This window comes from Oryzias latipes, chromosome 3, assembly GCF_002234675.1.
Source record: "Oryzias latipes chromosome 3, ASM223467v1".
Taxonomy (NCBI): domain Eukaryota; kingdom Metazoa; phylum Chordata; class Actinopteri; order Beloniformes; family Adrianichthyidae; genus Oryzias; species Oryzias latipes.
The window spans coordinates 22,173,498-22,197,744 of record NC_019861.2 but is presented as its reverse complement, the minus strand read 5'-3'; the positions used below and the strand labels follow the sequence as shown (position 1 = coordinate 22,197,744).

General features: G+C 39.6%; 2 protein-coding genes and 1 long non-coding RNA gene across 4 annotated transcripts; 1 reads left to right on the top strand and 2 right to left on the bottom strand.

Moving 5' to 3' along the window:
- Window positions 1-68: 68 nt before the first annotated feature.
- On the bottom strand, window positions 69-12,119 carry LOC110017703. The gene is made up of 2 exons (XR_002293195.1): window positions 11,857-12,119; window positions 69-2,900 (listed from the first exon to the last, which is right to left on the bottom strand). It is a non-coding gene; the product is annotated as an uncharacterized LOC110017703 (long non-coding RNA).
- A 316-nt stretch (window positions 12,120-12,435) lies between these two features.
- On the top strand, window positions 12,436-16,336 carry foxf1 (forkhead box F1). Its single transcript, XM_004067216.4, has 2 exons — window positions 12,436-13,913; window positions 14,766-16,336. Exons 1-2 carry the CDS (start codon window positions 12,935-12,937, stop codon window positions 14,927-14,929), a joined length of 1,143 nt encoding a protein of 380 aa, XP_004067264.1. The 5' UTR covers window positions 12,436-12,934; the 3' UTR covers window positions 14,930-16,336.
- Window positions 16,337-17,623: 1,287 nt separating this feature from the next.
- Window positions 17,624-23,660, bottom strand: mthfsd (methenyltetrahydrofolate synthetase domain containing). Of its 2 annotated transcripts, none has more exons than XM_011491796.3 (8): window positions 23,502-23,660; window positions 23,313-23,416; window positions 22,584-22,697; window positions 22,059-22,172; window positions 21,870-21,960; window positions 21,240-21,352; window positions 20,977-21,102; window positions 17,624-19,595 (listed from the first exon to the last, which is right to left on the bottom strand). In XM_011491796.3, the coding sequence occupies exons 1-8, from the start codon at window positions 23,527-23,529 to the stop codon at window positions 18,882-18,884; spliced, it is 1,404 nt and encodes a 467-aa protein (XP_011490098.1). In that variant the 5' UTR covers window positions 23,530-23,660; the 3' UTR covers window positions 17,624-18,881. The 2 variants fall into 2 exon arrangements, with proteins under 2 accessions (XP_011490098.1, XP_004067391.1); XM_004067343.4 differs by lacking the exon at window positions 22,584-22,697 and adding an exon at window positions 22,417-22,530 and having other exon boundaries at window positions 23,502-23,659.
- Window positions 23,661-24,247: the final 587 nt, after the last annotated feature.

Here is a 24,247-nt window from a genome sequence, read left to right as displayed (position 1 = left end):
ATCAGAATGTGTTGTTTTGTTTGTTGCTCAATATCATGAATGGAATTAGACTAGATTTCTCCTCAAACTTCCCATCGCATTGAATTCCATTTTATTAACAAAAGCATAAAACAATCAGTAACCGAAGAATCACTCAGTTTAAATGCATCACTCACAGAAAATACATTATAAACATTCAATTACATAATTAATGCGTGCAACATAAAGCAAAGGTTGATAATTGCATCACAATCAGAGGCAACATATCTTAGTATGACATTTAATTAATATTTTTAGCAGCACATTTTTATGAAACAACAACACAATTCACTTATGACTTGGTCATTTTCTGAATTAACCTTTCTAAAAACCCCATTTATTGACAATTTTACGAAAAACTTTTTGCTTGTAATTGTGTTACTTTTCTTAAATAGAAATTAAAGTTGTTCATTTGCAGCATCTTTGCTGAATTTCATAAAACTATTTTAAGTTAATTTAATTTGATGCTGCAAAGTTAGGGATTACAGAAGAGAACAACAAAGAAAAACCGCTGACGGCAAAGGTTAGTCTGGTATCCAGTTCAAAAACACAATAAAAGAGAAAACATTTTTTGTTCAGGGTGTGACATCATTATGATTCAAGGCCAGTTCAAATTCATTTTATGTAACTCCTGCACGCAGTCATTTGAGCACTCCTTCCCCCATTTGGTTAAAAAAGAGAGGGACAGAGCTGGATTTTCCAACATGAAACATCTGCTGCCTGATTGTTCCCTCAGTCAAACTGCCCACAACCAAACTTAGATTTAGATTTTGTTTTTAAAAAAAAGGGGCTTTGTAATCTATTAGTAAGTGGCCATTTAGCAAATTTGCCATGCTTATGAAGAGCTGACAATTTTCAAAGATCTCTTTTAGCATCTTTTCTCCACCATGGCTGCATTTACCTTGAACACTGCATTGTTTATCTTTGGATTTACAAAGAAAACAAATCTCTACAGATTTATATTGATTGACTAAATTAGATTAATTTTTAGGAGTTTAATGCCAATACAGACCAACAGTTTATATTTTTCGAAAATCTAGAGTCATATCCAACATTCATTCCCGGCAATCTCCTCTGGTGATTGTACTGTATGTAAGGTTGTTGCTAAATTTCTCCAGACAGAATGCAAATCCAACAATCAGCACTGCACAGTTGAAAAAAGAGAGAACTATATTTTAAAAAATTCACAAAAGCCATTTAGCCAACCTTTAATTAGCTTGAAACTGTGTGCTTCAGCTGGAATTAAGGAGCTGCAGGCCCAGCTGTGGTGAGCCTGATTACTTAATAATATGGTGATAAACACAGCTATCAATCAAAGCCCCTGACAGTGCTTACAATTCAGGAAAGATCGGCAAAAATAAGAGCTGCCGACTCTATCATTGTGGCGGTGCGTATGGGGGTGTGTAAAAGGATACTTGCTGGAGTCAGCAGGGAAGCTGCTCGCACCAGCGCGGCGACATAAAGAAGTACGGTGTCACTTTTATTTACTAAACTCAGTGGCAGTAACTTCCGCCATGCCGTGAAAAACAATAGCTATTCCTGGCCAAAATGTAAAATCCCTTGTCGTGGATGACACTGTTTGAGAGCAGAGGAGGCCGCAGTAAACACGCCTCACATGACACGGAACGAAGAAGCACGTGTTCAAAGGCTGTTTATTCATAAAAACCTGCTATAATCCCTCAAACCCATATGCATCATTTCATTTTAATTTCCCTGAAGGATACAATCACCAAGACACACTGATGCGCAAAATCTTTGTGTCAAATCTGTTTAGGAGCTACAAGAAAATGTCAACCATCAAAATCTCAATTGCCTGGTTTATCTAAGCCGCTAACACGATAACCATAGATCATTGAAACCCATCTGTCATACAATCAAGTCATCACTTCATTATAAATAATTGCAGTTTCACTTTTTTTTTTTTAAAACCATGGCCAAAACATATAAAGTTTGATAAAGTTATGAGGTGCAAAACTTGGAATTTCCTAAAGAATCTACATTTTCTACAATCTATAAGTTCCGAAATATTTTGAAACTCCGTCATTAGAAATGAAAGAACAGAAAAAATATGTTTAATAGTTAAATAAGCTAAACCCTATTAATCATTTGAGCATAACAAAGGCATGCGCGTCATTGCTGCCTGTAAACATTGCAATGTCAGATTGAGTTGGGCTCTTTCTGTAACTCAAGAAAAAGTTTTTTTTAACTCCCAATGAAAAATTTGTTGAGTAAAATGTACAATAATCAAAATGAAACCACTTTCTCAAAACTAAACCCAGAATGTGTGGACAGTGATGTTTCCAAGATGGGCCCGATTCCAGGCAGCAATCATGGAGCCACGTATCTGTCAATAATTCATAAGAATTGTCTAATATTTAGATCCACTGTGAGTTTTCTTGTGGTTTAATCTCCTTAAACAATGTGCAGGGTGTAGTGAGCGGCCCACCGACACGCTGCCCTGACTCTGCGTTTCGACCTTCTCCGTCGGCCTTTCCCTTCGACCACAGTCCTCTGTGCCGCTGAAGCTGCTGTTGTCTGCGGGTGAAGCTTTTTCTCAGCAGAGATGACGCAAAATCAATTCTAGTCTGAGAGGTAAATCACAGCAGCCCTCTCACCTCTCCACTTTTAGCAGACCGTGGCTTATTTCCTTCCTTGCGTGACTCCAGAGTGTAAACACACGGCTAGAGTGACTCATCACTATTTCTCACTTCCATGCTCTGATATAAACAGATGAAAGGGTCAGGGGTCATTTTGGGGTAGTGAGTGGGTGAAGGAGGAGGAGAAGGGGGGAGAGAGAGCATGCTCCCCCATGAGAAGTCTTCCCTTCTCCAAAGAACTCACTGCTTCCTGTGGCCAAACTGAAGCCGCCTGCCCCTTCGAGCCTGGAGGAAGGAGAAAGAGAAACACAGTTAGAAACAGGCAGAAGGGAAGCACAGACAATTCATGTGATATATTGCTCTCCCTGCAACACTGCTCTTCAGTAAAATGGAAAGAATGCACTGGAGATGAGTCTGCGTCTCTTCCCCCAGTGACAGGGCAAGAGATGGTGGACACAAGATGGAGAAGATAAAGTTCAGATCACTTGAAGGACATAAATTCTCTTTTTTATGCAATTTGGAAGCAAAATGGTGCAAAAGGCATGGAAACCTTGTTTCCATGTGATTACCAACTTGTCTTTAGCACTCCTGTAAAATGAGACACCACAAATGACAACATCTCGATCAGAAGTTTGCCTTCGTAAACCCTGCTGCGGAGGGCAGTTGTTGTAGAAGGGAGGGGTCGTCTCTTCCTCTCAGTCCCCCATCTGAAGGCGGGCCAAGCAGAGTCCAACATCAATCACTTTGCAGTCTGCAGCTTTCTCAGTGCCATTGTTATAGAGCAGACCAACGGAAAGAGGCCAGTAGCAGGTGGAAATAAAAAGCCCTTGTCCCACTACAAGCTACAGTTCTGCCACCATCATTTATACAAGCCAGAGGGAGCTGTGCATGTCTACACACGTGCACTCACATATATTCAGTCCAAGATGTTCTCCTACTCTTACTGACCCATTCAATTCACCACTGATGAGAGAGTAACCTTCTAAAGGTTTTAGCCAGAAACAGTGGTGGACATAATTGTTGGTACCCCTCAGTTAAAGAAAGAAAGTCTACAATGCTCACTGAAATGACTTGAAATGTTCAAAATTAACAATAAATTAAAATTAATTAAAAATGAAATAATCAAAATCAGCCATTACTTTTGAGTTGTTGATTAACAGAATTATTTAAAAATACAAACTAATGAAATAGGACTTGACAAAAATGATGGTACCTCCATAAAAGACTGAGAACTAATTGTCCAGGGGGTCATGATGAACTCAGGTATGTCCTTTAATTGACATCACAGCTGTTTTCAAACCGATAATCAGTCAGTCTGCCCATTTAAAGGGAGACAAATAGTCACGTTGCTGTTTGGTGAAAAGGTGTGAACCACACTGAACATGGACAACAGAAAGGGAAGGAGAGAATTGTCCCAGGACATTAGAAACAAAATTATAGACAAACATCGTAAAGGTAAAGGCTATAAAACCATCTCTAAGCAGCTTGAAGTTCCTGTGACGACAGTGGCACATATTATTCAGAAGTTTAAGACCCACAGGACAGTAGCCAACCTCCCTGGACGTGACGGAAGAGGAAAATTGATGACAAATTGAGGAGACGGATAGTTGGAACTGTATCCAAAGAGCCCAGAACAACCTCCAAAGACATTAAAGGTGAACTCCTAGATCAAGGTACATCAGTGTCAGATCACAGTGTCAAACACCAGTCAGTTGTTTGAGCCAGAGTGGACTTCATGGGAGACGATCAAGGAGGACACCACTGTTGAAAGGAAATCATAAAAAAGCCAGACTGGAATTTGCAAAAATGCATGTTGACAGGCCACAAAGCTTCTGAAATGATGTCCTTTGGACAGATGAGACAAAACTGGAGCTTTTTGGTAAGAAACATCAGCTTTAAGTTCGTAGACTCAAAAATGAAGCATACAACCAAAAGAACACTGTCCCTACGGTGAAACATGGAGGAGGCTCAGTTCTGTTTTGGGCTGCTTTGCTGCATCTGGCACTGGGTGTCTTGAAGTTGTACAAGGTAAAATGAAATCTCAAGATTATCGAGGCATTCTGGATGGGAGCCAGTTTAGCTCGTGCTGGTTTGCGGCGCCTTCTGTCCGTGAAACCAGGGTTTGAATCCGGGCTGCTCCCTATTCCCTTCTCTGCTTCTGTGCCGGTCCCAAGCCCGGATAAATTGAGAGGGTTGCGTCAGGAAGGGCATCCGGCATAAAACATTGCCAAGTTAACCATGCGACTCATCCTCGAAAGGGAGGTTGTTTCGCTGTGGCAATCCCTGATGGGAAAAGCCGAGAGAGAAAGAAGAAGATCAAGGCATTCTGGATAGAAATGTGCTGCCTAGTGTCAGAAAGCTTGGTCTCAGTCGCAGGTCATGGGTCTTCCAACAGGACAACGATCCAAAACACACAGCCAAAAACACCTAAGAATGGCTAAGAGAAAAGCGTTGGACGATTCTGAAGTGGCCTTCTATGAGCCCAGATCTGAATCCCATTAAACATCTGTGGAAGGAGATGAAAAATGCCATTTGGAGAAGACACCCATCAAACCTGAGACAACTGGAGCAGTTTGCTCATGAGGAGTGGGCCAAAATACCTGTCGACAGGTGCAGAAGGCTCATTGACAAATACAGAAACCGTGTAATTGCAGGAATTGCCTCAAAAGGTTGTGCAACAAAATATTAAGTTATGGGTCCAGTCCATTTTGTCCAGCCCTATTTCACAAGTTTGTTTTTTAAATACTTCTGTTAATCAACAACTCAAAAGTAATGGCTGATTTTGATTATTTCATTTTCAATAAATTTTAATTTATTATTACTTTTGAACGTTTCAAGTCATTTCAGTGAGCATTGTAGACTTTCTTTCTTTAACTGAGGGGTACCAACAATTTTGTCCACCACTGTATTTTTAGTGTTCACACATCAAAATGAGACTTTTTGCATTTGAGTCTGGAAAACATACAAAAATGAACAGATACGCTTTGTCTCCCAAATGTACACAAACAGATTTTCTGACACTGAACTGAAATGAATTACCTTAAAAATCACACTGTCCTTATGTCAAAGCTGAAATGTCATGAAGTCAAAACACAGACGTCTTTGACAAAGCCATTGTCAATGAGCAATTCTTCTTACAACAGGATTCAGTGAGGTCAAACAAAAATAAAGAAATGTAGAAATCAAATTATGAAACAGCTATTGATTTTTAATGCTGGGCTTTACCTTATATTCATAACAAATAGACATTTTTTTTACTTCGTCCGTGGTCTGATTGGCTTTACCTTAGTCTTTTAACTAACAAAGACAAAACCAATGAAAAAAAATCTGCTGCTTATTGCATTGGGGGAGTGATCCGAACAATCAGTGTTTTTGATCATTTGTTTTCTAAATGTGCTCTACCATTCGGTTGAGCAGCAAGTTAAATGTTTAAGTTTAAAAAAAGGCTGATTTTGCACTTAGAACACAAAAATGTTTACAGAATGTGTGCAGAAATCCAAACACACAAACAAAGTGATCATACAGTTCGATGTCAAAGCTGAGGTATGATTCTTAACATCACTAAATAAAACCTTTATTTGCATTAAACAAGAAAAAAAAGGATTTTGTAATTGTTTTTCCTTTCAAGATGAGGAATAGCTGCTCAGATTCTTGGGAACAAACTTTAAAAAATGTGAAGAAAACAAAATGTGGGAAAGTAAAAATCAGAATATTAATTCATGCATGTGAGAGATTATGATGTTGCTTAACCCCTTTACACCATATGTTACTAATTGGTAACATACCCTCTTTTCAGGACTCCATTTAATTTAGCATCTCCTTGCAAAAAAAACCACTGAAGAATATTTTTTATATAATTGGAAATAAATTCTGATATAAAAAGGTTGAGGACAAAGAAAAGGAATAAAAAATTGGTTATTGATTTTCTTTGTCACATTTCTTTTTTATTTCCTGTCCTTTTCTTGGCGTTTTTGACCATTTTCTGTTTTGTAACTTTGAGCTTTAATTGTACATCACAGCCTTGTGCCTGGTCTCTGTCCTCTCAACTGTTTGGTTGACACTGACTACAGCATCCAGCATGTCTCCCCACAGCTGTATTCTTCTCAAGTCTTCTCCTCATTTGGGATCGTGGCCTGAAACTGGCAGAGTCCCTGTCTCATGATGCCAGGCGTGTGATGCTTCACTGGGACCCCCTCCACTCAGGAAATGCTCTCAGCCTTTTTCCCACCCTGGTGCTTCGCTGTGGAGAATCAGAAGTTGCAACTGAATCCAGAAACCATCCCTAAACATTCCTGACTGATTCCAACCGCTGCCTGACTATGAGTTCCCACAAGCAACATGGACATGCCCCACTTTCAAATGGACTGAAGCATCAAGATGTGAACTACCAAGGCTGTTTATGGCAGAACAGAGACGCATGAGCTCCACAATAGCCAATTACCATGCCCACTCACCCCCCACTCCTCTCCATTCAATTTGTGGTTTATCCGTAGGTGGGTTCAGTTGTGTGTAGCTTAAAAATAGTCAATCCTTTTCAGTCAAAATCTGTGAGGGACATGGAAAACACATGATATCTCCCATTGCGGTGTACTGTTTGGGAATTCTTAATTGCTTTTTTCGAAGCAGAGTGCCGTAGGAAAATCCCCAGAAAAAAGAGTCGTGAGCTGGGTGTAAACACAAAGACATGTAAACATGTTCATTTAAATCTGTGTTGCCCCGTCTGCACCCACCAAACTGACATCAAGGCAGGATGAAAGGAGCTAACCTGCAGCAGAGCTAACCAACTGAGTCTTTTCTGTTCTCCACTGCGGTTTCAGCTTCAGATCTCATTACTGATGTCTGTCCCTAAGTTGGTCAGACCACGATGGACCAGGAAGTGTGCAGAACTGCAGGGTGGGGTCCAAGTTGGCCCCCCAGAAACTGGACCTTCCTGAAGAGGCAAAAATGTAGCGAATAAAGGTCAAGAGCAAAAGAACATGGCATTTTGTGAAAGAGAAACCATGTTTCTCTTACACAACATGCCATGTTTCTTTGCAGAAGAATGATGCTTTTTTACTTGAGAGGTAACACTGGAAAAGAAATCTGAGAACTCAAAAACACTTAAATTTGGTCTGAATAAGTTACTCGCTGTAGGTTAAATCAAGCTTCAACCTTGATTTTTGCTTCCATTTAAAGTGAAAAATCTCATTTTTTTAATTTACAGAGCTTATCTAAAGGCTGCTAACAAACACTGAACCAAAAGAAACTCAATGATTTATCAATTTATCATATATTTTAATAACTTGTTTAATAATGTTGGTAAAATACCAACCCAAAAAAAATGTTTTACCAAAAAAAGCAAAGATGTTTCAATTTATCTAAAAAAACAGTTTAACTTTACAACAATGACCTTTTGCTACACTGTGCCTATTTAAAAAGAGGTTAAATTTAATGGAGATATGGATTTTATCTTTATGTTTACAGCAGCACAAATATAAGCAGCCCAGCATTCAAAAATATACTGCAATCCCAACATTTTTTGCCCTTCTTTTTTAGGATGGAAGATAACCTTTTTTATTTCTTTGATGCTTTCTTGTTGTCCAGTGTTTCACTCACACCTAACCCCCCCCCCCCCCTCCCCCAAACAGGTATTTATGATAATGAAAACGTTTTGAGTTCCGACCACATGAACACTCAGGAATTTTGTAAAAACTCCAAAGCTGCCTAACCCTCAACACTGCTGCCCTTCATCTCAAATTATGTGGTAACCTACTGCCCATGATAACAAAATATAAACCAGAAGGAATTTTATAGTTGCTGTTCTTTTGTTTTATTGTCAAAATGGAATGTTTCAGAGTGACAAATGAGCAAATCCTAAAATAAAAAAGAAGAATATTGTGTTCGGAGTGGGCCTATCTTTGTTTTGGCAAAAGGAGCAGGGACCTGTTGCGGTAAGGCCTGTGAGGAGGAGGAGAAGCAGGAGGTTCTCAGTTTGTGCAAGTGACCCACAGATATTGATATGACAGGATTCTTTATGAAAAAAAAACTAAATAAAAAAAAATTACCAATATGGCTATTATTTAATGAAACGAACATTTTAATGAATAATTGACTAAAAAATACACACATGATTTTAGATTAATATGGAAATTACTGAGCTCTGTTATGAGTTGGGGGTGACACATTAAATTAGGTTGTAAACATTCTTTTTATTTTATCAATGATTTGCTGTATAAAACCGGATCATTTGCCGACTGTAAATTACCATTGGAAATAATATCAGTAAGTTACAGGTGTGCAGCGAAGAGCAAAGGACGCATGCGTCAGGACGAAAAAAATAACAATTATTAACAGGAAGTGTCACACAAAAATACTTTACCAATAGTGAAAAAGTTGCATCAAACTAGTACAATTAACAATACCATAGAGTGCCAATAACAGAATAAATCAAATTATTTTTAAATTATTGTTGCATTTTAATTCTTGTCTTTTATATAGGAATACATTTTATAGAATTTAGAGCTTCGGACAAACATTGAAATTTAAAAGTACCAATACTTTGAAGCGAGTTTTAAGGTGAGAAAGCTACTTGGAAACCTGGAAAACGACGCACAAGCTGCTAAATCTGCACATTTCTCTGGTAATTCCTCATTTTGGAATGGTGTGATCGGGCTCAGCGGCGTGCAGGGATGTGTCAGTGATGCAGATGTTTGTAGACGCGGGCCCCGCATCAGGTGGAAGTAGAATTATTATAAATGCACTTTAAAATTGAAAAATTTTACATCAAATAATATTTTTTTCGGTTTGCGCCATAGCCAGGAAATGCGACCTGATGTGCGCGCAAAATGTAATGGAGCAGAGTGCGCTCCAGTCGGCAGGTATCGGTGTGGATCTAATCCGCGCGCGGGACCTGAGTGTGCGCAATCAGCCGTTTGCGAGCAATCCTGTCCTGTTCACGATCACATAAACACCACTTAAAAGAAAATATACATGACCACCTACCGCGCGGGGAAAGTGATGAGGGGGTACCCACCTCGACTTCACGCTGTTTTCAATTAAAGTGACAATACTGAAAGATCTGCATGCGACACAGAGGAGGCAAACTGCCAAAACTCAAATTGTTCATATACCATCCAAATGTTACTACTTTTAAAATTTGCTGTGAGGATATTGAATAATTTTTGGCTTTAAATGAATACAGAAATGAATTGAATTTTAAGACAGAAACACATTGTCGGTAGAAGTGTCCTTTTTTCTGATGCATGTCTGACTGTGATTATTTTAGAATATTTTATAAAATTAAAGTAAATTAAAAAGTTGAATATTTGTATCCTTTCTGTCTAAATTCAAACAAAATACAAGCAATAGCATTTTAAATGCTTTATTATTTGGTGGCCCGCATGCCTTCAAGATAAACTCATCCTCCACGCAGCTGGACATCAATTCAAGTGGGAAAAGCTGTCAATCATTTTTCCGTGATATATCACATATCAGAACATGTATATCTCATAAAATATGTTTAAGAGAGTCAGCCTCAGAGCTGGACTTTTGCTGGGATGAACTTAGGGCCACTTGATGGATGTTTCTGCAGCACCGTCCTCCAAATAAAGTCTCTGCGGCCTCTCGCTGACCCTCTGCCGCCCTCTTTCACCACCCAGAAGGGAAACTGTTGAAACTATTACTCAGACACGACGCTCGCTGAAAGAAGCATTTCACCTAAGTTTAACACTCAAAACTCGGCGTGTTTGGGACTGTACGTGAGTCCAAATATAAACGGAAGTGTTCGGATCTGGGATTCAGTGGGAAGCTGCAGGTGAGCTTCCTCTCATTTTAATGATCAAATATCTCATCTGTTTCCAAAACAAGTGTTGACTCATTTGTAAACTAAGGTAAACTTGTCCACACATTTATCTTACTTTTTTCTTCAATAATTTGTTTAAGCAGTGTAAAAAAACTGATCAAATAAAAAGAACATTCAATGGATCTGAGGTAGGGCCCAACCCTGTGAGGAGCGCGCGCTCTCCTAGGTGGAGGAGCATTCCTGGATGCAGTGCTGTCAAACATTTCATGATGGGACGTCATGGAAAAGTGCATGAGTTCTTCTTTGAGAGCAGGAAGCCCCGATCACGAGGTTAAAATGATGAAAATGGCATTAATTCTTCTCATGGAAAAGCATTTTATGGTATTTTTTGTTCTCAATTTTAACATTTTTGTTCATTTTTCGATTATTTTATGACCATTTCCTACTCAAAAGGCCCCAGAATGGTAAGAAATATGATGGATTGTCCTGCTTCACAGGACGCAGGGAGCTTCCAGCACAGAAAACTAGATTTTTTTTTTAACTTTTACTTGGCTTTGGTTCGAAATAGCAGCATAAGTAAAAATGAATAATTTATTTTTTTCAAAGTGTAAAAGGTCTGTGGACAAGTGAGGGGGCCTGATACGATGGAGCGTGAGAGGGAAAGAGTCCTAACGGAATGAAGTCATCAGAGGTAATTAAACGCAGTGGGCAGGGAGAGGACGGGAGCGCGCCTGCCTCTGGTGCGCGCTGGGTGGTCCTCTTTACTGATAAATATGTGGCTCGATGCGAGCAAGTGGCCGAGCAGGCGGTGGTTAAAACAATGCAAACCTTCATCTATCAAAGCCATTGAGTCACAGTCGAAACAGTGAAATCCTTTGGAAATCTAAACTTTGAACTTTACTGTGAAGTTTTTGTTTTCTCGTGTCTTCTGGGTTTCACTGCACCTGAAGCGAATAAGGCCGCTTTAGGGCTGGATTCATGCTGAGGCATCAATAAATCACGTGGTACACCAATCGATCTAATGTCTTACTGCTCAGTCACGCAGCAAAACTTCAAGATTAAGACGTTTTTATAAAGTGATGCTTTTCCATCATTTTTAAAAATTTAAATTACCGACTTTTACGCAAAATACAAACAAATACAATGTCAGAATATACCTTAGAAACCATAAAAGGGTTTTCAGACCAAGATCCACCTGAACCCGTGACTGAAAGCTGCATAAGGGAACAATAAGAAACCAAATGTCAACAGCTTGAGATTGTGGACCGATCGCTGTCCAGCGCCTCTCGTTCGCTTTGTAAAACTGGAAGGATAGGAATTAAATGAAGCTTGTTGATGCAGAAAGAAGCTGTTTAAAGCTCAGAGATATTATCCACGCAGACTGCATTTGGCCCCATAAATTTAACATTTTAAAAAGGAAATAAGTCTTGAATGATACGTATGGATGCGTTAAATCCTTACCTCTAAGTGGATGTGCAGGAGTGGAGCTCAAGTCCTCATCCGAGTTTCTGCGCTCCGAGCTCGGCTGAGCCTCCACCTCACTCCTGCACCGTCCCTGCGTAAATATTATGACTGCATTACACAAACAATATTCATTTGTTAAAAAAAAAGGACCAAGAGGAAGAAAAATCCAACGTGATCAGAGGCGGCATGCAAACAGAAGAACATCCATTTGAGTATTAGCTGATCTAACGGGGCTTTTGCGTGATTTTTATTTAAAGAAGGCCAGGGAACATGTTTACATTTTACTGTATAAACATCCTGCCCATGGCCCTGTCTATGTGTCTATCTTTTGCAGAAATCAGAAAGCTTGAATATAGGGAGCATGTTGGGATGGATTCTTTCTCTGCACAAATTTTGAAAAACATTGTGAGTTAAGGAGAGAACATGAGCGACAATGTCGCATCTACGGACCCCAAAAATGGAGACTCCACAGCAGGAACGTAACTAACGATCATTTTATGAATAAAATATCCAACCAAAAAATTAAAAATAAAGTATTAATCTAAACTAAAAAGAAGAAAAAAATAATGAGATTGTGCTAAAATGCATGAAATTATTTAAATGTGCGATTTTATTACCTGATAAAATATAGAACTAACTACTGGGGATGTTTCGGCTTTTTCTCTGCGTAAAACTGTGAATATCTTGCAGAAAAGCCAGCTCACAGATGTGCAGTTTAGCCCACCACTGTGGAGTAGGAGGGAACTGGGCGGGCCCCGACATTAGGATAACCAAGACATGGGGCTTCCAATAAGCAAATGGCAGCAGATAAGTAAAAAGTGAGCTCCTCGGACGCACGACAACACAGCAACTGGAGGGGGAAAGCGGCTCCTGTTCTGCTCCGTTCTCCAAACTTTGGCTTCAGACTGTAACGGGACAGAACCAAAAGGATCAGAAGAGTCGCTTCTCAGTTTTGTTTGTAGCTCTTTTTTTCAGATTCTTCTTATGCCTGCGATTTGTTTCGAACTTTGACGCTGTTTTTATTTTGGTGGAGAGATAATTTATCATCTTGAAGATTTTAATCCTAACAAACTAAATGACGGCAGAAGTCCAGCAGCCTCCCGCGCAGACTCCTGCCCAGAGCAGCCCGATGTCTGCTCCGGAGAAGACGCACGGACAGACGGTGGTGATGGAAACCGCCTCTTCCACGACCAAAACCAAGAAGACGAACGCGGGGATCCGGCGGCCAGAGAAGCCCCCGTATTCATACATCGCCTTAATAGTCATGGCGATCCAGAGCTCTCCAACCAAGCGGCTCACACTCAGTGAAATATACCAGTTCCTGCAGAGCCGCTTCCCGTTTTTCAGAGGCTCGTATCAGGGATGGAAGAACTCTGTGCGTCATAACTTGTCCCTAAACGAGTGCTTTATCAAGCTGCCCAAGGGCCTCGGCCGACCTGGGAAGGGCCACTACTGGACTATCGACCCCGCCAGCGAGTTCATGTTTGAGGAGGGCTCCTTCAGAAGGAGGCCGAGGGGGTTTAGGCGTAAGTGCCAGGCGCTGAAGCCCATGTACAGCATGATGAACGGGCTGGGATTCAACCACATCCCCGAGTCTTACAACTTCCAGGGGAGCGGTGGGGGCCTGTCCTGTCCACCCAACAGTTTGTCTCTGGACAGCGGGATCGGGATGATGAATGGACACCTGGCAGGTAACATGGACGGAATGGGTCTGTCCGGTCACTCCATGTCGCACTTGTCAACCAACAGCGGACATTCCTACATGGGGAACTGTACCGGATCCACCGGCAGTGACTATCCTCACCACGACAATTCCGCCTCCCCTCTGCTCACCAGCGGGGGAGTCATGGAGCCTCACCCGGTCTACTCCAGCTCGGCGTCTGCGTGGGCTCCGGCCCCCACGAGCTCACTGAACAACGGGGCTTCCTACATTAAACAGCAGCCGCTGTCCCCCTGCAATCCGGGCACGAACACGCTGCAGCCCAGTCTGCCCACACACTCACTGGAACAGCCCTACCTACACCAGAACTGCCACAGCACCACAGATCTACAAGGTAAGACCCCAGATAGACTCCTCTTATCTGCTTAAAGTAGAAATAAAAAAAAATAGAAAAAACTAAAAGAAAATCACATTAATGTAGCTAATAATGTGAAAAAATATCTCTCTGTAGGATACTATTTCAATTGTGGCCCTCCGCTGTGACTATTTTCTTCTGAACACGTCTGTAAATATTTGGTGTTGTGCCAAATGTGGGCCTAATGGAAATATTGAGCAAGACAGTAAAACCCTGGATCTCTTGTGCGAGACAGAATACAAAAACCTCTGTTAATGTTAAATGAAAGTCATGAAGAGACATCATACAAGTTTTAAAAGGAAGCTTCTTTATTCTATAAAATTTAACTTTTCTCACAACTTTGCGTCTAATGTAAAATACATCAAATTAAACCTTAAAATCAGAGTATTTCTGGAAGTGGTTAAAATTTAGGAAGGGCTCGTTTGCCGGGACAGTTTGGAGTCTCTCTTTTTGGATTAAAAAAAGGCCCAGTTGTCCAGCCTGCCTTGCCCTGAGGCTCCCCTCCTTCGGGACTGGCGTGCAAGAGGTCCACTGTCAATTAGCCCTGCAAGCCCGCCTCTGTTTTTTTGACATTCTTAATCGTGCTTGGATAATGGGCTTCGGGCCTGTGGAAGGAAAATCCGCCGCTCCTCTTCATCTGCGCATGAAAACAAATACAAAAAAACTTACTAATTTAATTCTATCAAACTTGTATTTAAAAATAAAACTTGAAAACATTTTAGTGTTAAGTTTTACTACTAATTTTGGTTAATTTCTGGTAAAATGTTATATATTTGACTATCTGCAATAAAGATGCTTCCGCTTATCTGCGCGTCATCCTCCTCTTCGCAGGCATTCCTCGGTACCATTCCCAGTCTCCCAGCATGTGCGACCGAAAGGAGTTCGTGTTCTCGTTCAACGCCATGACGTCCTCGGCCATGCACTCGCCGAGCAGCAGCTCGTACTACCACCACCAACAGGTCTCCTACCAGGACATCAAGCCGTGCGTAATGTGAGCGCCGGCGGCCGCGAAAAGATCTGCAGAGAGCGCGGCGGCGGCGGCAGCGGCAGCCGCGCGCAGACTTGAGCCATGACGCAGAATGAAGTGAGATGAAGGATGAAGGTGCAGGGCGCTCACTGCTTCAAGCTGAGCCCGACTGCTTCCCCTCTGTTCCTTTACGCATCAAAGACACGAACAAATAGACAAAACAAACATAATAATAATATATAGTAATTGTAATAATAATGAAGACTTTTTTTTGCCATCACCATCGACCAGCGGGGTAAAAAGTGGCAGAAGGAACACGCCGCTGTTTGGTACTAAGTCCTGCAGAGCGGAAGACTATCACTTCCCACTCCTCTTCATGTTTGTTAAAAAAAAAGAAAAAGGGAAAACTGCGCATCCAAATTTAAGTTTTAACTTCTTTTATACAAGAATTGAAGTTGATTTTTGTTTTTTGGGGGGGAGGTGTTGAAAAGTCACAATGTTGGAATTTAAAGATTATTTCTCATGAACTTTATAAACATATATACTGAGCGTCCATATACTGTATACTGTGTACAAAAATGGCACTTTTTGAATAGCCTGTAAGCGCAACCTTTTTTATTTATTCTGTAAGCATATATTTTTTTTATTTCAGGGGAATCGACCAAGGACTTCCATGCTTTATTGGCAATATTTGTCAAATCCCTGATTTCTCTTTCAAGTGAATGTCAGGATATAATGCAAGCACTGTGGCGTTTGTGTCAGATGGATGTAAGCCCTTAACTTCAGCACTCCATACTTCAGTACAGGCAGGAAAATCCATGAGGGGTCCACTTTTTTAAATAAAATGCATCAGCTGATATGATCAGACCTGCACATGCTTTCAAAATAGTTTTTTGTTAAAAGAAAAAAGTAAATTTTCATCCAAATAAACACATTTTTAAAAATATATTCAGGGCATTTTAAATAATGATCCAGCCTTAATGCTAATCAGTTTAATCAATTGAAGAATTTTGGTCAATCTGCAAACAAGCTCAACAATTTTTATGTAACAACTAAATTCATATGTGATTGAAGGAGTTTTTAAGGAACCAGAGAAAGGGTTTATTGCATCGTTCGGGACGGTGCAGCTGCTCTCCTCAAAGACTATTTGTCAAGTTTGCTTCCAGCTAAAAAACTCTTGTTGAGCTGTGATTAATGGTGCTGATCAGAATGAACTCACACTTGGCGTCCTGAAGACTTTTCCAGAGTGACATTTCCAAAACCATTTGTCATTTTTACACAAATTAGGATTTCAAACGAGCAGAAAGTTGTACATAGAAGAACAAAAGGGAAATGTGTTTTACATGCATCCTGCAGGGACGCCTTATGTCCTTTCAGACACCTCATCTTGTACAGCAATCACAAAAAAGATGCAATTAAAGTAAAAACGACTGAATGTGTCAAGTCCTGAATGTTTTATCACACCCTCAGATCAGATTGTTGTTTTGCCACAAATAATCACTAAAAACATACATTTATTTGTGGGATTCTTTCATTTTATATTTTTATGATTTGCAATGAATTAAAAATGTAAATTGCATGGCCTTATTATATTTTTAGAATTCAATTGGGTGTGCCCATTACACAGCCATGGAGCACCAGCAGTTGCACGAAGTATCAACTGATATTCTTTGAAATCTTGATGGGTAATATACATTTTTTTCAAAGATCTTAAGCTAATTTTGGTTTGAAAGACGGTTAAACCTTCTGTCCCGCTGTTTACATGAGAAAACAGCATTCTAGATTTTGACTCTTGGGCTATTTTTCAAATCTTCCGACATGACCACTGAGTGAACCCCAGTAAAATACCAGTGAGCACAGGGTGTGCAGCCTTAACAGCAGTGGAAACCTTCATTAACAAACTGGTGACATTTGCGAGGTCCAGCGCTCTGGCAGGGCTCAGAGAGAGATGGAGCTCCACAGCTGTTCCCAGGCCAGGCCTGGATGACAGCTCCATAAAAAGCCTGAGGCCTGCACTGTGCAGACAGACACACTGTAGGCTTGTGTTTTAGCAAAACCAAGACCTAAGCCCTACTCTGACAACCGGGTGACTCAGGGTGAAATGGGAGGGAGGAGAGTTAGTTGTCAGGTCATTTGTGTAAAAACTCAAAGCAAATGTTTATTTGAATTGTGTGCTTTAAAAAAATAGATTCTCAAAGAACTAAATATTAACATCTTGCAGTTTGAAATCAAAATGAGTGCAAACTGGTCCACTTTTAGTATGTCAGAGGTAAGCCAGTCGTTCCTGTGAAAGAAAGGAGTGAGTCTTTAAAAATAAAAAATGTCTAAACACTTATCTGTCAGTGCTGTCAACGCAGTTCAAAAATCAAGTGGAGTTTCTTATTTTTCTGTAAGATTTTGAGCAAAAATAAAGAATCAAGCAGATGTTTCTCAAAACCACACAAATACAAAACTGGATATTTTGACATACTGTATGTCATCATTCATCCAACATGTAATCTAAAATGCAGAAATATGTGAGAAAGTGAGTTGTTTCCATAGAAACCAAACGCATAGGTAACTAGTAAAGCAGTTTTAGAAGAGGGAAAAACAAGCCCGATTCAAAGCAATGTGTCAAAATAAGCCTAGAAATGATCTGAATAAAAAAAACAATTCTGAAACCTTTTGGTTTAGAAAAAAGAGCCACCCCAACAAACAATTGCACCAAAGAGACAATTTTTTGAGAAATTGTATATTGTATTTTCAGTCAAATAACTTCTTAAATTGTTTGGTTCAATTTATTAATGTAGTTCATTAAAGCTTATTTTAGCAGAAACTAAAAAAGGCTTTTTGTTTTGTAACAGTTCCACAAAAAATAGTTTACCTTCATTAACTTTTTCCTACTACAATAACAAATTAAACTAAAATAACTATATATTGTTCCAAATTGCTTATGTAAAATTTACTATTGTTTCATCCCTTAACCAGAGCATCATGCAAAACAGAACACGAGGTTTCCTGCCATCTGCTTTAAAAAAATATTAGAAGAAATTTAAAGAAAGATGTTTATTCTTTGTTAATGTTTCAGGTGAACATGTACGGGAAAAAGAAAAGGATTTGCTGGAAGCAACAGACAGGGCAGGATGTTATAACAGCATGAATAAGAGAAATGAAATGAAAGTTGGCAGAAAATAAGCAATAACATTTCCGAAAGCAACAGAATTCTGTTTATCTTAACTGTTTTCACACACTAATAACGTTCAACAACAATATACCAAAATCAAACGATTAAACGGATCCAGTACAAATAAAATACATGTGACCTTTTTTTTATGTTGGTACATTGCGGCAAAAAAAAAAGATCTTTCATAGTCTTAGATTTGGTTGCCATGGTCACACAAAAATGATTTTTTTCCCCCATAACAAATCAATCTGTCTTTTTCAAAATGTATATTTTATGAAGGATTCGATACATTTGGAGATACAGTATCAACTTTTTCAAACAATGACATAAATAAAAAAAGCCTATTTCTCTCAACAAAGAGAAACCTTTCTAGTAACATTTGTGATCATGCTTCCAAACAGCTGGATAACATGGATTGTGATGCTGACCACATGATGGTGCCGTTTGCAGCTCAAGATCAGCTCTTACGGTTACATATAAATTAAATTTTTAATAAAAGAAGCAGATTTAGTGGATTAAAATTATGCTGATCTTAGTTACAACAAATGTATATTTTTGGATCAAATTAAAATAACCCTTTGTGGTTTGCATAAATTAAGATCTCACAGGCTGAGAAGGAAAGTCTTCAATGAGAAATGTGAGTAAAATGACTAAGGCACTAAAAATGCAAAATGGAAAGTAGAAAAAACTAAATGCTGGCATTTAGTCAAACTTCCTCTATAACTTCAGAACTATTTTGTCTGGATTCATGCAACTGCTCAAAAAATAACCAGTTTTGTTAATGCATCAGTGTTCAATTTGAATGTATTTCCTTTATTTACTCAGGAACCTCAGTGCCACTCTTAGTTTCTGGAGGTATTTTAGACTTTGAAACAATGGGTGGTCTTTGTCTCTTACTGGGCTGTCCAGACCTCCTGCCTCCACGCTGGCTCTTGGCCATCTCAGCCTGCAGATTGTGGCCATTCAGACTGAGACCCTGCAGAGCTTCTAAAGCCTGATCGGCAGCCTGGGGGTCAATGTAATCCAGGAAAGCCCTGTGCTGAGCTCCCTGCCAGGTGAGTCTCAGCGGAGCCGCTTTCTTCTCTCTGAGCGCAGTTTTCAGCTCACTAACACGCAGCCCAGCAGGGATTCCTCCCAGGTAAACTGTAGTTACGCTGGGAGGGAATTTACTCTCATTTGCAGCCTCACCCTCTTGGGGGCCATGCTCTTTAACAATCATAGTGGTTTTCCCCTTTGGTACATTACCAGCTTCTTTCTCCTTCTCCCCTCTTCCTTCCCCTCTGCTTTCTTTCCTCACTCTGGCCGTTTGTTGTCTAGCCTTCTGTTCTGGCTCTACTCTTCTCTCCGGTCTGTCTTCCCCCTCAGCATCCTGCTGGGGGTTTTGCCTCGGCCTCCGCTTGGGTTGCTGTTTTGGTCGATCAGTCTCCACACCAGGTGAAGTCGGCCCCATGGTGACATCCTTTCCAGCCTGTTCCTCCAGAGCACGCAGCTTCTTCAGGATGGGGATCTTCTCCAGCTTTTCATCATCCAGCTGAAGAAGGATTACTTCATTTAGGTTCATGGTTTTCACAGCCGCATGCATAATAATTATCTTTACAGAAGCAGGATATGTCACTTCCCATGCGGTTAAAAATAAAGACTCCTTTCTTGATTTGTTGGGTCCTCAAGTGTCCTGAGAGCCTTTGATGCTGACCGGTTCTGTAAAGGATATATGGGCCTATTGTTTTTACACTGGCCTGTGTGACCCGTCTTTCCCTTGCCCCTGCGTAGCCAAGGTGGCTGGGCAGAGCGGCCTTTGATGATCAGACAAGTCCTTCCTGTCTGTGAGGTCAGTGGGTCCTGTTTACTTACATGCGTGTCTTAAGGAACCCAGAGGTTACAAACAATCTGTCTGCGTGATAAGAATAATACCCCCATCATGTCTAATTAAAGACATCATTGGGAGGAAGTTCATGCACTTTCTTTCTGCCAGTTTCAACAAGAGACTACATGAAGTCCAGACTCTCATCGAAACCTTTACAAAGTGAGATTTTAGCAACTAAACAGAGATCTTACTTGCAGAGCCAGCACTGTGTGCACCATTCTATTAAACTAAGCACTTGTAAATATTTGGTTAAGAGTAAAAAAAAAAAAAAAAAGTCAAACAAATACGGTAATATTTTGTAAGGGAATTTTGATTAAATGCATGCATTACATGAAATGTACACTGTGGGAGGCAGCAATAGTACTTCAATTCAATTATGATAGCAGACCCGTCAGAGTCTTTTTGGTTGTCATGGATACCACAGAGCTCTCCATTTTGTCAACTGACTGAATGTTAACAGCCAGAAAGCCTCTGAAGTGAAAATGTTTCTAAAAGAATACCAAATGTAAACTTTAGGGCTGTAACAATTTATTGACTTTATTGATGAATCGGTTTATATTCCTACGATCCAGTGAATTGAATTGTTCAAATGAACTAATATGGACTATGAATTGTGTCAGCAACCACAAATTATAATAAGAATCAAATGATTTTTTAAATGAATTGTTACAACCCTAGTACACTTTATAAGTAAATTACCAATTAGCTCAATTGGGGTGCAGATGAGAGAAATGTGAAAGGGAAGTGATCTAATAAAAAAATAGTAAGACAGAATTTGTCCATCTTCCACCTCATTCCCAATTGTGATCAGATCTTCAAAAATGTTTAAATGTGTTTCTCAAATAACTTCATAAAGGAGGTGATATGGTACAGGGGGAACAAGATTCAACTACAGTCCTGTATTGGTAGCAAACAAAGATACTGGAGTCCAAACTCTGCAGATTCACTTTTCAACTGATGTTGGAACTCTAAGTTCAACTTCTCAGTGAAATTATTTTTATTTTTTAGCATCATAACAAAAAGAAAAGTAAAAATCGTTTGCATTTACCTTGGTCCAGATGATGCCCTGTGGTTTTGGTAGCTTGCAGTGAGTTTCAATAACTCTGGTGGGTGTGAGTATGAAGTCAACAGTCAAGTCATGACTGGCCATGAGCTCCTCTGGAATATCAACCACCTACAGCAGAAATGCCAATACCTCAAAATAGATCTGACACAGAAATTTAGGCATCATTTGCAAATATATTCAGCAAATGCAACTCAAAATAAGGTCCTTTTTTTCTAGTGCAGCAAGTTCCAAGTAAGACAACTAACCTGGCAATCGTGGACAACAGTAACAACCACGGTGTTCTCATTCACGGCTCCCATTGAAACCATCATGGCATACTCCATGTCTGCAAAACCCTCTCCTTTCCCAATCCGACAGCCTGCGGATTCCAAAATGATTTCAAATGCAGAGTTAGCTATGGGTGTTGAAGTTCTGCCTATTCACTTTAGTACCACAATGCAGTAAAAGACCCCATAAGTTACTATTTTAAACCTTTCATACAGTGATATCAGTGATATGGCAATATAAGTCCCATTCCGACCGTCCTTCTATTGTGCAGTGGCCATGGTGTAGGGCGGTCGTCCTGTGATCAGAAGATTACAGATTCGATTCCTGCCAATATTTCGAAATGTCTTTGGGCAAGACACTAAACCCCACCTTGCCTCTGATGGACATAAGTGTGTGAATGGGCATGTACAAGTTTATGCCATTTATTGTAAAAGCGTTCCCAGTGGCCATTTTATAATAATAATGAAGTTTTTAGCCAAAATCCAATGCATGTATTAAAATGATAAATGCATTATTGACATGCTAGTATATGAAATGAACAAGGAGTCTTTGCTGCATTTACTAAACAGAAATATAGTGTGGTGGTAAATGTTGTGGTGCCAACAAACCTTTCTCAGAGACAGCAACCGAACCAACCACCACCAAATCTACCTTCACCTTAGCATCCAGACCAACAGGCACACTGAAGTCTCTTACTCCCTAATGAAAAATTAACAAAAGGAGAAGGAAATTAGCTATCACTAAATCTGAAATAGATTAATAAGTAAAATTGTGGAGGAAAATATAGACATTTACACCTGGGATGAGGAGCATATGCGCAGCTGCTCTTTGCTGGCACCCTGTGGAGGGGTGATCCTGTTGAAAAGACCGGTACGCAGACGAGGGGTCGGAACCAATAATGTTTTATGTGCCTGAGAAATTAATACCAACAATTAGCTGCAAATAATCAGAACTGTTAGACATGACTGGAGGTTAGAGATCTACCCAGTTGAATCTAAAAAATCTCAGAAGATGCTAATTTACTTTGTAGCTACACTCAATGAGGAAGCAGTTTTCAGTGTTGTGGAAAACGTGTATATCCTAAAATGGTTATCACATATATAATTTTCTCCAAAACCCTCTTCGGCATCAACTTTCCCCAGAAAGCAGTGCTACCTGCAGCACTGCCAGCCTTGCGCCCTCTAGAGTTTTGTCAGGATCCACCTTCACCTCAGCTGACTGGGAGAACACTGCCAGCGCTGTGACTTTGGCACAGCTAGCAAAAGCACCCTAAAGAGGGAAAAAAACATTTTTGCATAAAAACGTGTTCTAGATCAACTTACTTCCAGAGTAACAAAGCGTGCCTGCTGCTGGGGTCTGTCTGGGTTTACTTTGACTGTTTGGCTGGACTTGAATTGCTGCAGCTCTGTCAGTCGATTGCATGCTTGAATTGAGCCCTGGCCAATAAGTCAACAATAAAAAATAAAATAGTAAAAGGCAAAATGCAAATTAAAAAAAAATCTGTCATCATTTTCACCACTTATTTATTAACAAGTTGACTAATACAGGAATAAAGATTTAAATTCAATTCAATAGCTTTGTTTATCACTATACAAAGAAAAATGCAAAAGTAAATATTTAAAAATGACAATTCCTTTCCAATGTAAATGTAAATTTTTAACAAATACTTGGATTTAAATTCTAAACTACAATGAACTACAATGACTTTTTTGTAATTACTTTTTATTTTTACTTGTTTTATTTCATAGTGAAAACGTAAAATTTAACATTTTACACCTGAAGTCAAACCAAGATTTATTTTTTGCCTGTTTATTGCCTTCTCAAAGGTGGTTATATTAAGTTGCACTATTAAAATATGCATATAATTAAAATGTAAAACTCAATTATATTTAAGGTTTGAGATTTTCCTAAAGATAGAAATAACTTAATCTAGAAGCAGAATATGTAGCAATACAAGCCCAAACGTAGCAGAGGCTTTTATCATGTTACTTTTAAAATTAAAAACAGCAAGGTGTAAGTAGGTCATTGCTAAATGTGGTGCGTTAACCTGCCTTGAAGTTTGGGATTCTGTTGTGGACAGGCCTTGGAAAGTTGGCCAAGTTCTTCTCTTCTATGTAGTCCCACACTTTCTGACGTATGTCCCATTTCGACGCCCCTGGAGGGTGGAGGAGTCAGCTTTATGCAAAGCTAACAACATTCCCATTCAGAATCGGACTTTTATTTGGCAAACCTCACCGCACCTGGATTTATTTTTATGACAGGCTCCATTGAGATCCGATCTGGTTGCTTCTGCGACACTTCCAGTGCGCTTCACGCTGCAAATCCCTCCACGTGAGCACTAACACGAACAAACAGCTGCTTGTCGTTTGTTTATTGCTGCTACGGTGGCTCAGAAGGACATTTGGAGCGAGAGGCGAAATCGATTCTAACTTTTACACAACGCACATGTTTACATGCCTGCTTCTAATGATTTCGTTTATTTCACAGCTTAGTGTTTGTGGAGCTCGTGAACTATTTATCTTTAACAAATTTTAAAAACAAAACCTGAATAGTTTGATAAGTGCTTATCAAGTGATAACACTTGAATCCTTAATGCTAATTGAATCGTTTATTAGTGCCATGGTTGAACCGATTTAGTATGGAATCTATGAATAATTAAGTCAAATCAAACTTTATTTATAGTGAACTTTTCATACTATTGTTACCTGCTTTAGTGGCTTCAAAAAATGAAAACTAAATTACAAAACACACACTAAAATGTGACCTCCCACATACAAAGAAACATGAAAGCACACGTAAATAAAATACAAAGCATTAATAGAAATAGAAACCAAAGTAGAAACTTATGGATACCTATTGCAAAAGCACCAATCACATTGAATTATTACATTTAAAGCTATACTTTTAGGATTTCTTACCCATGTTTCTGGGTGCATTTCTATAGGCAGCTTCTTTTTTTTCTAATTTTTGATTAGTTTGATTAAAA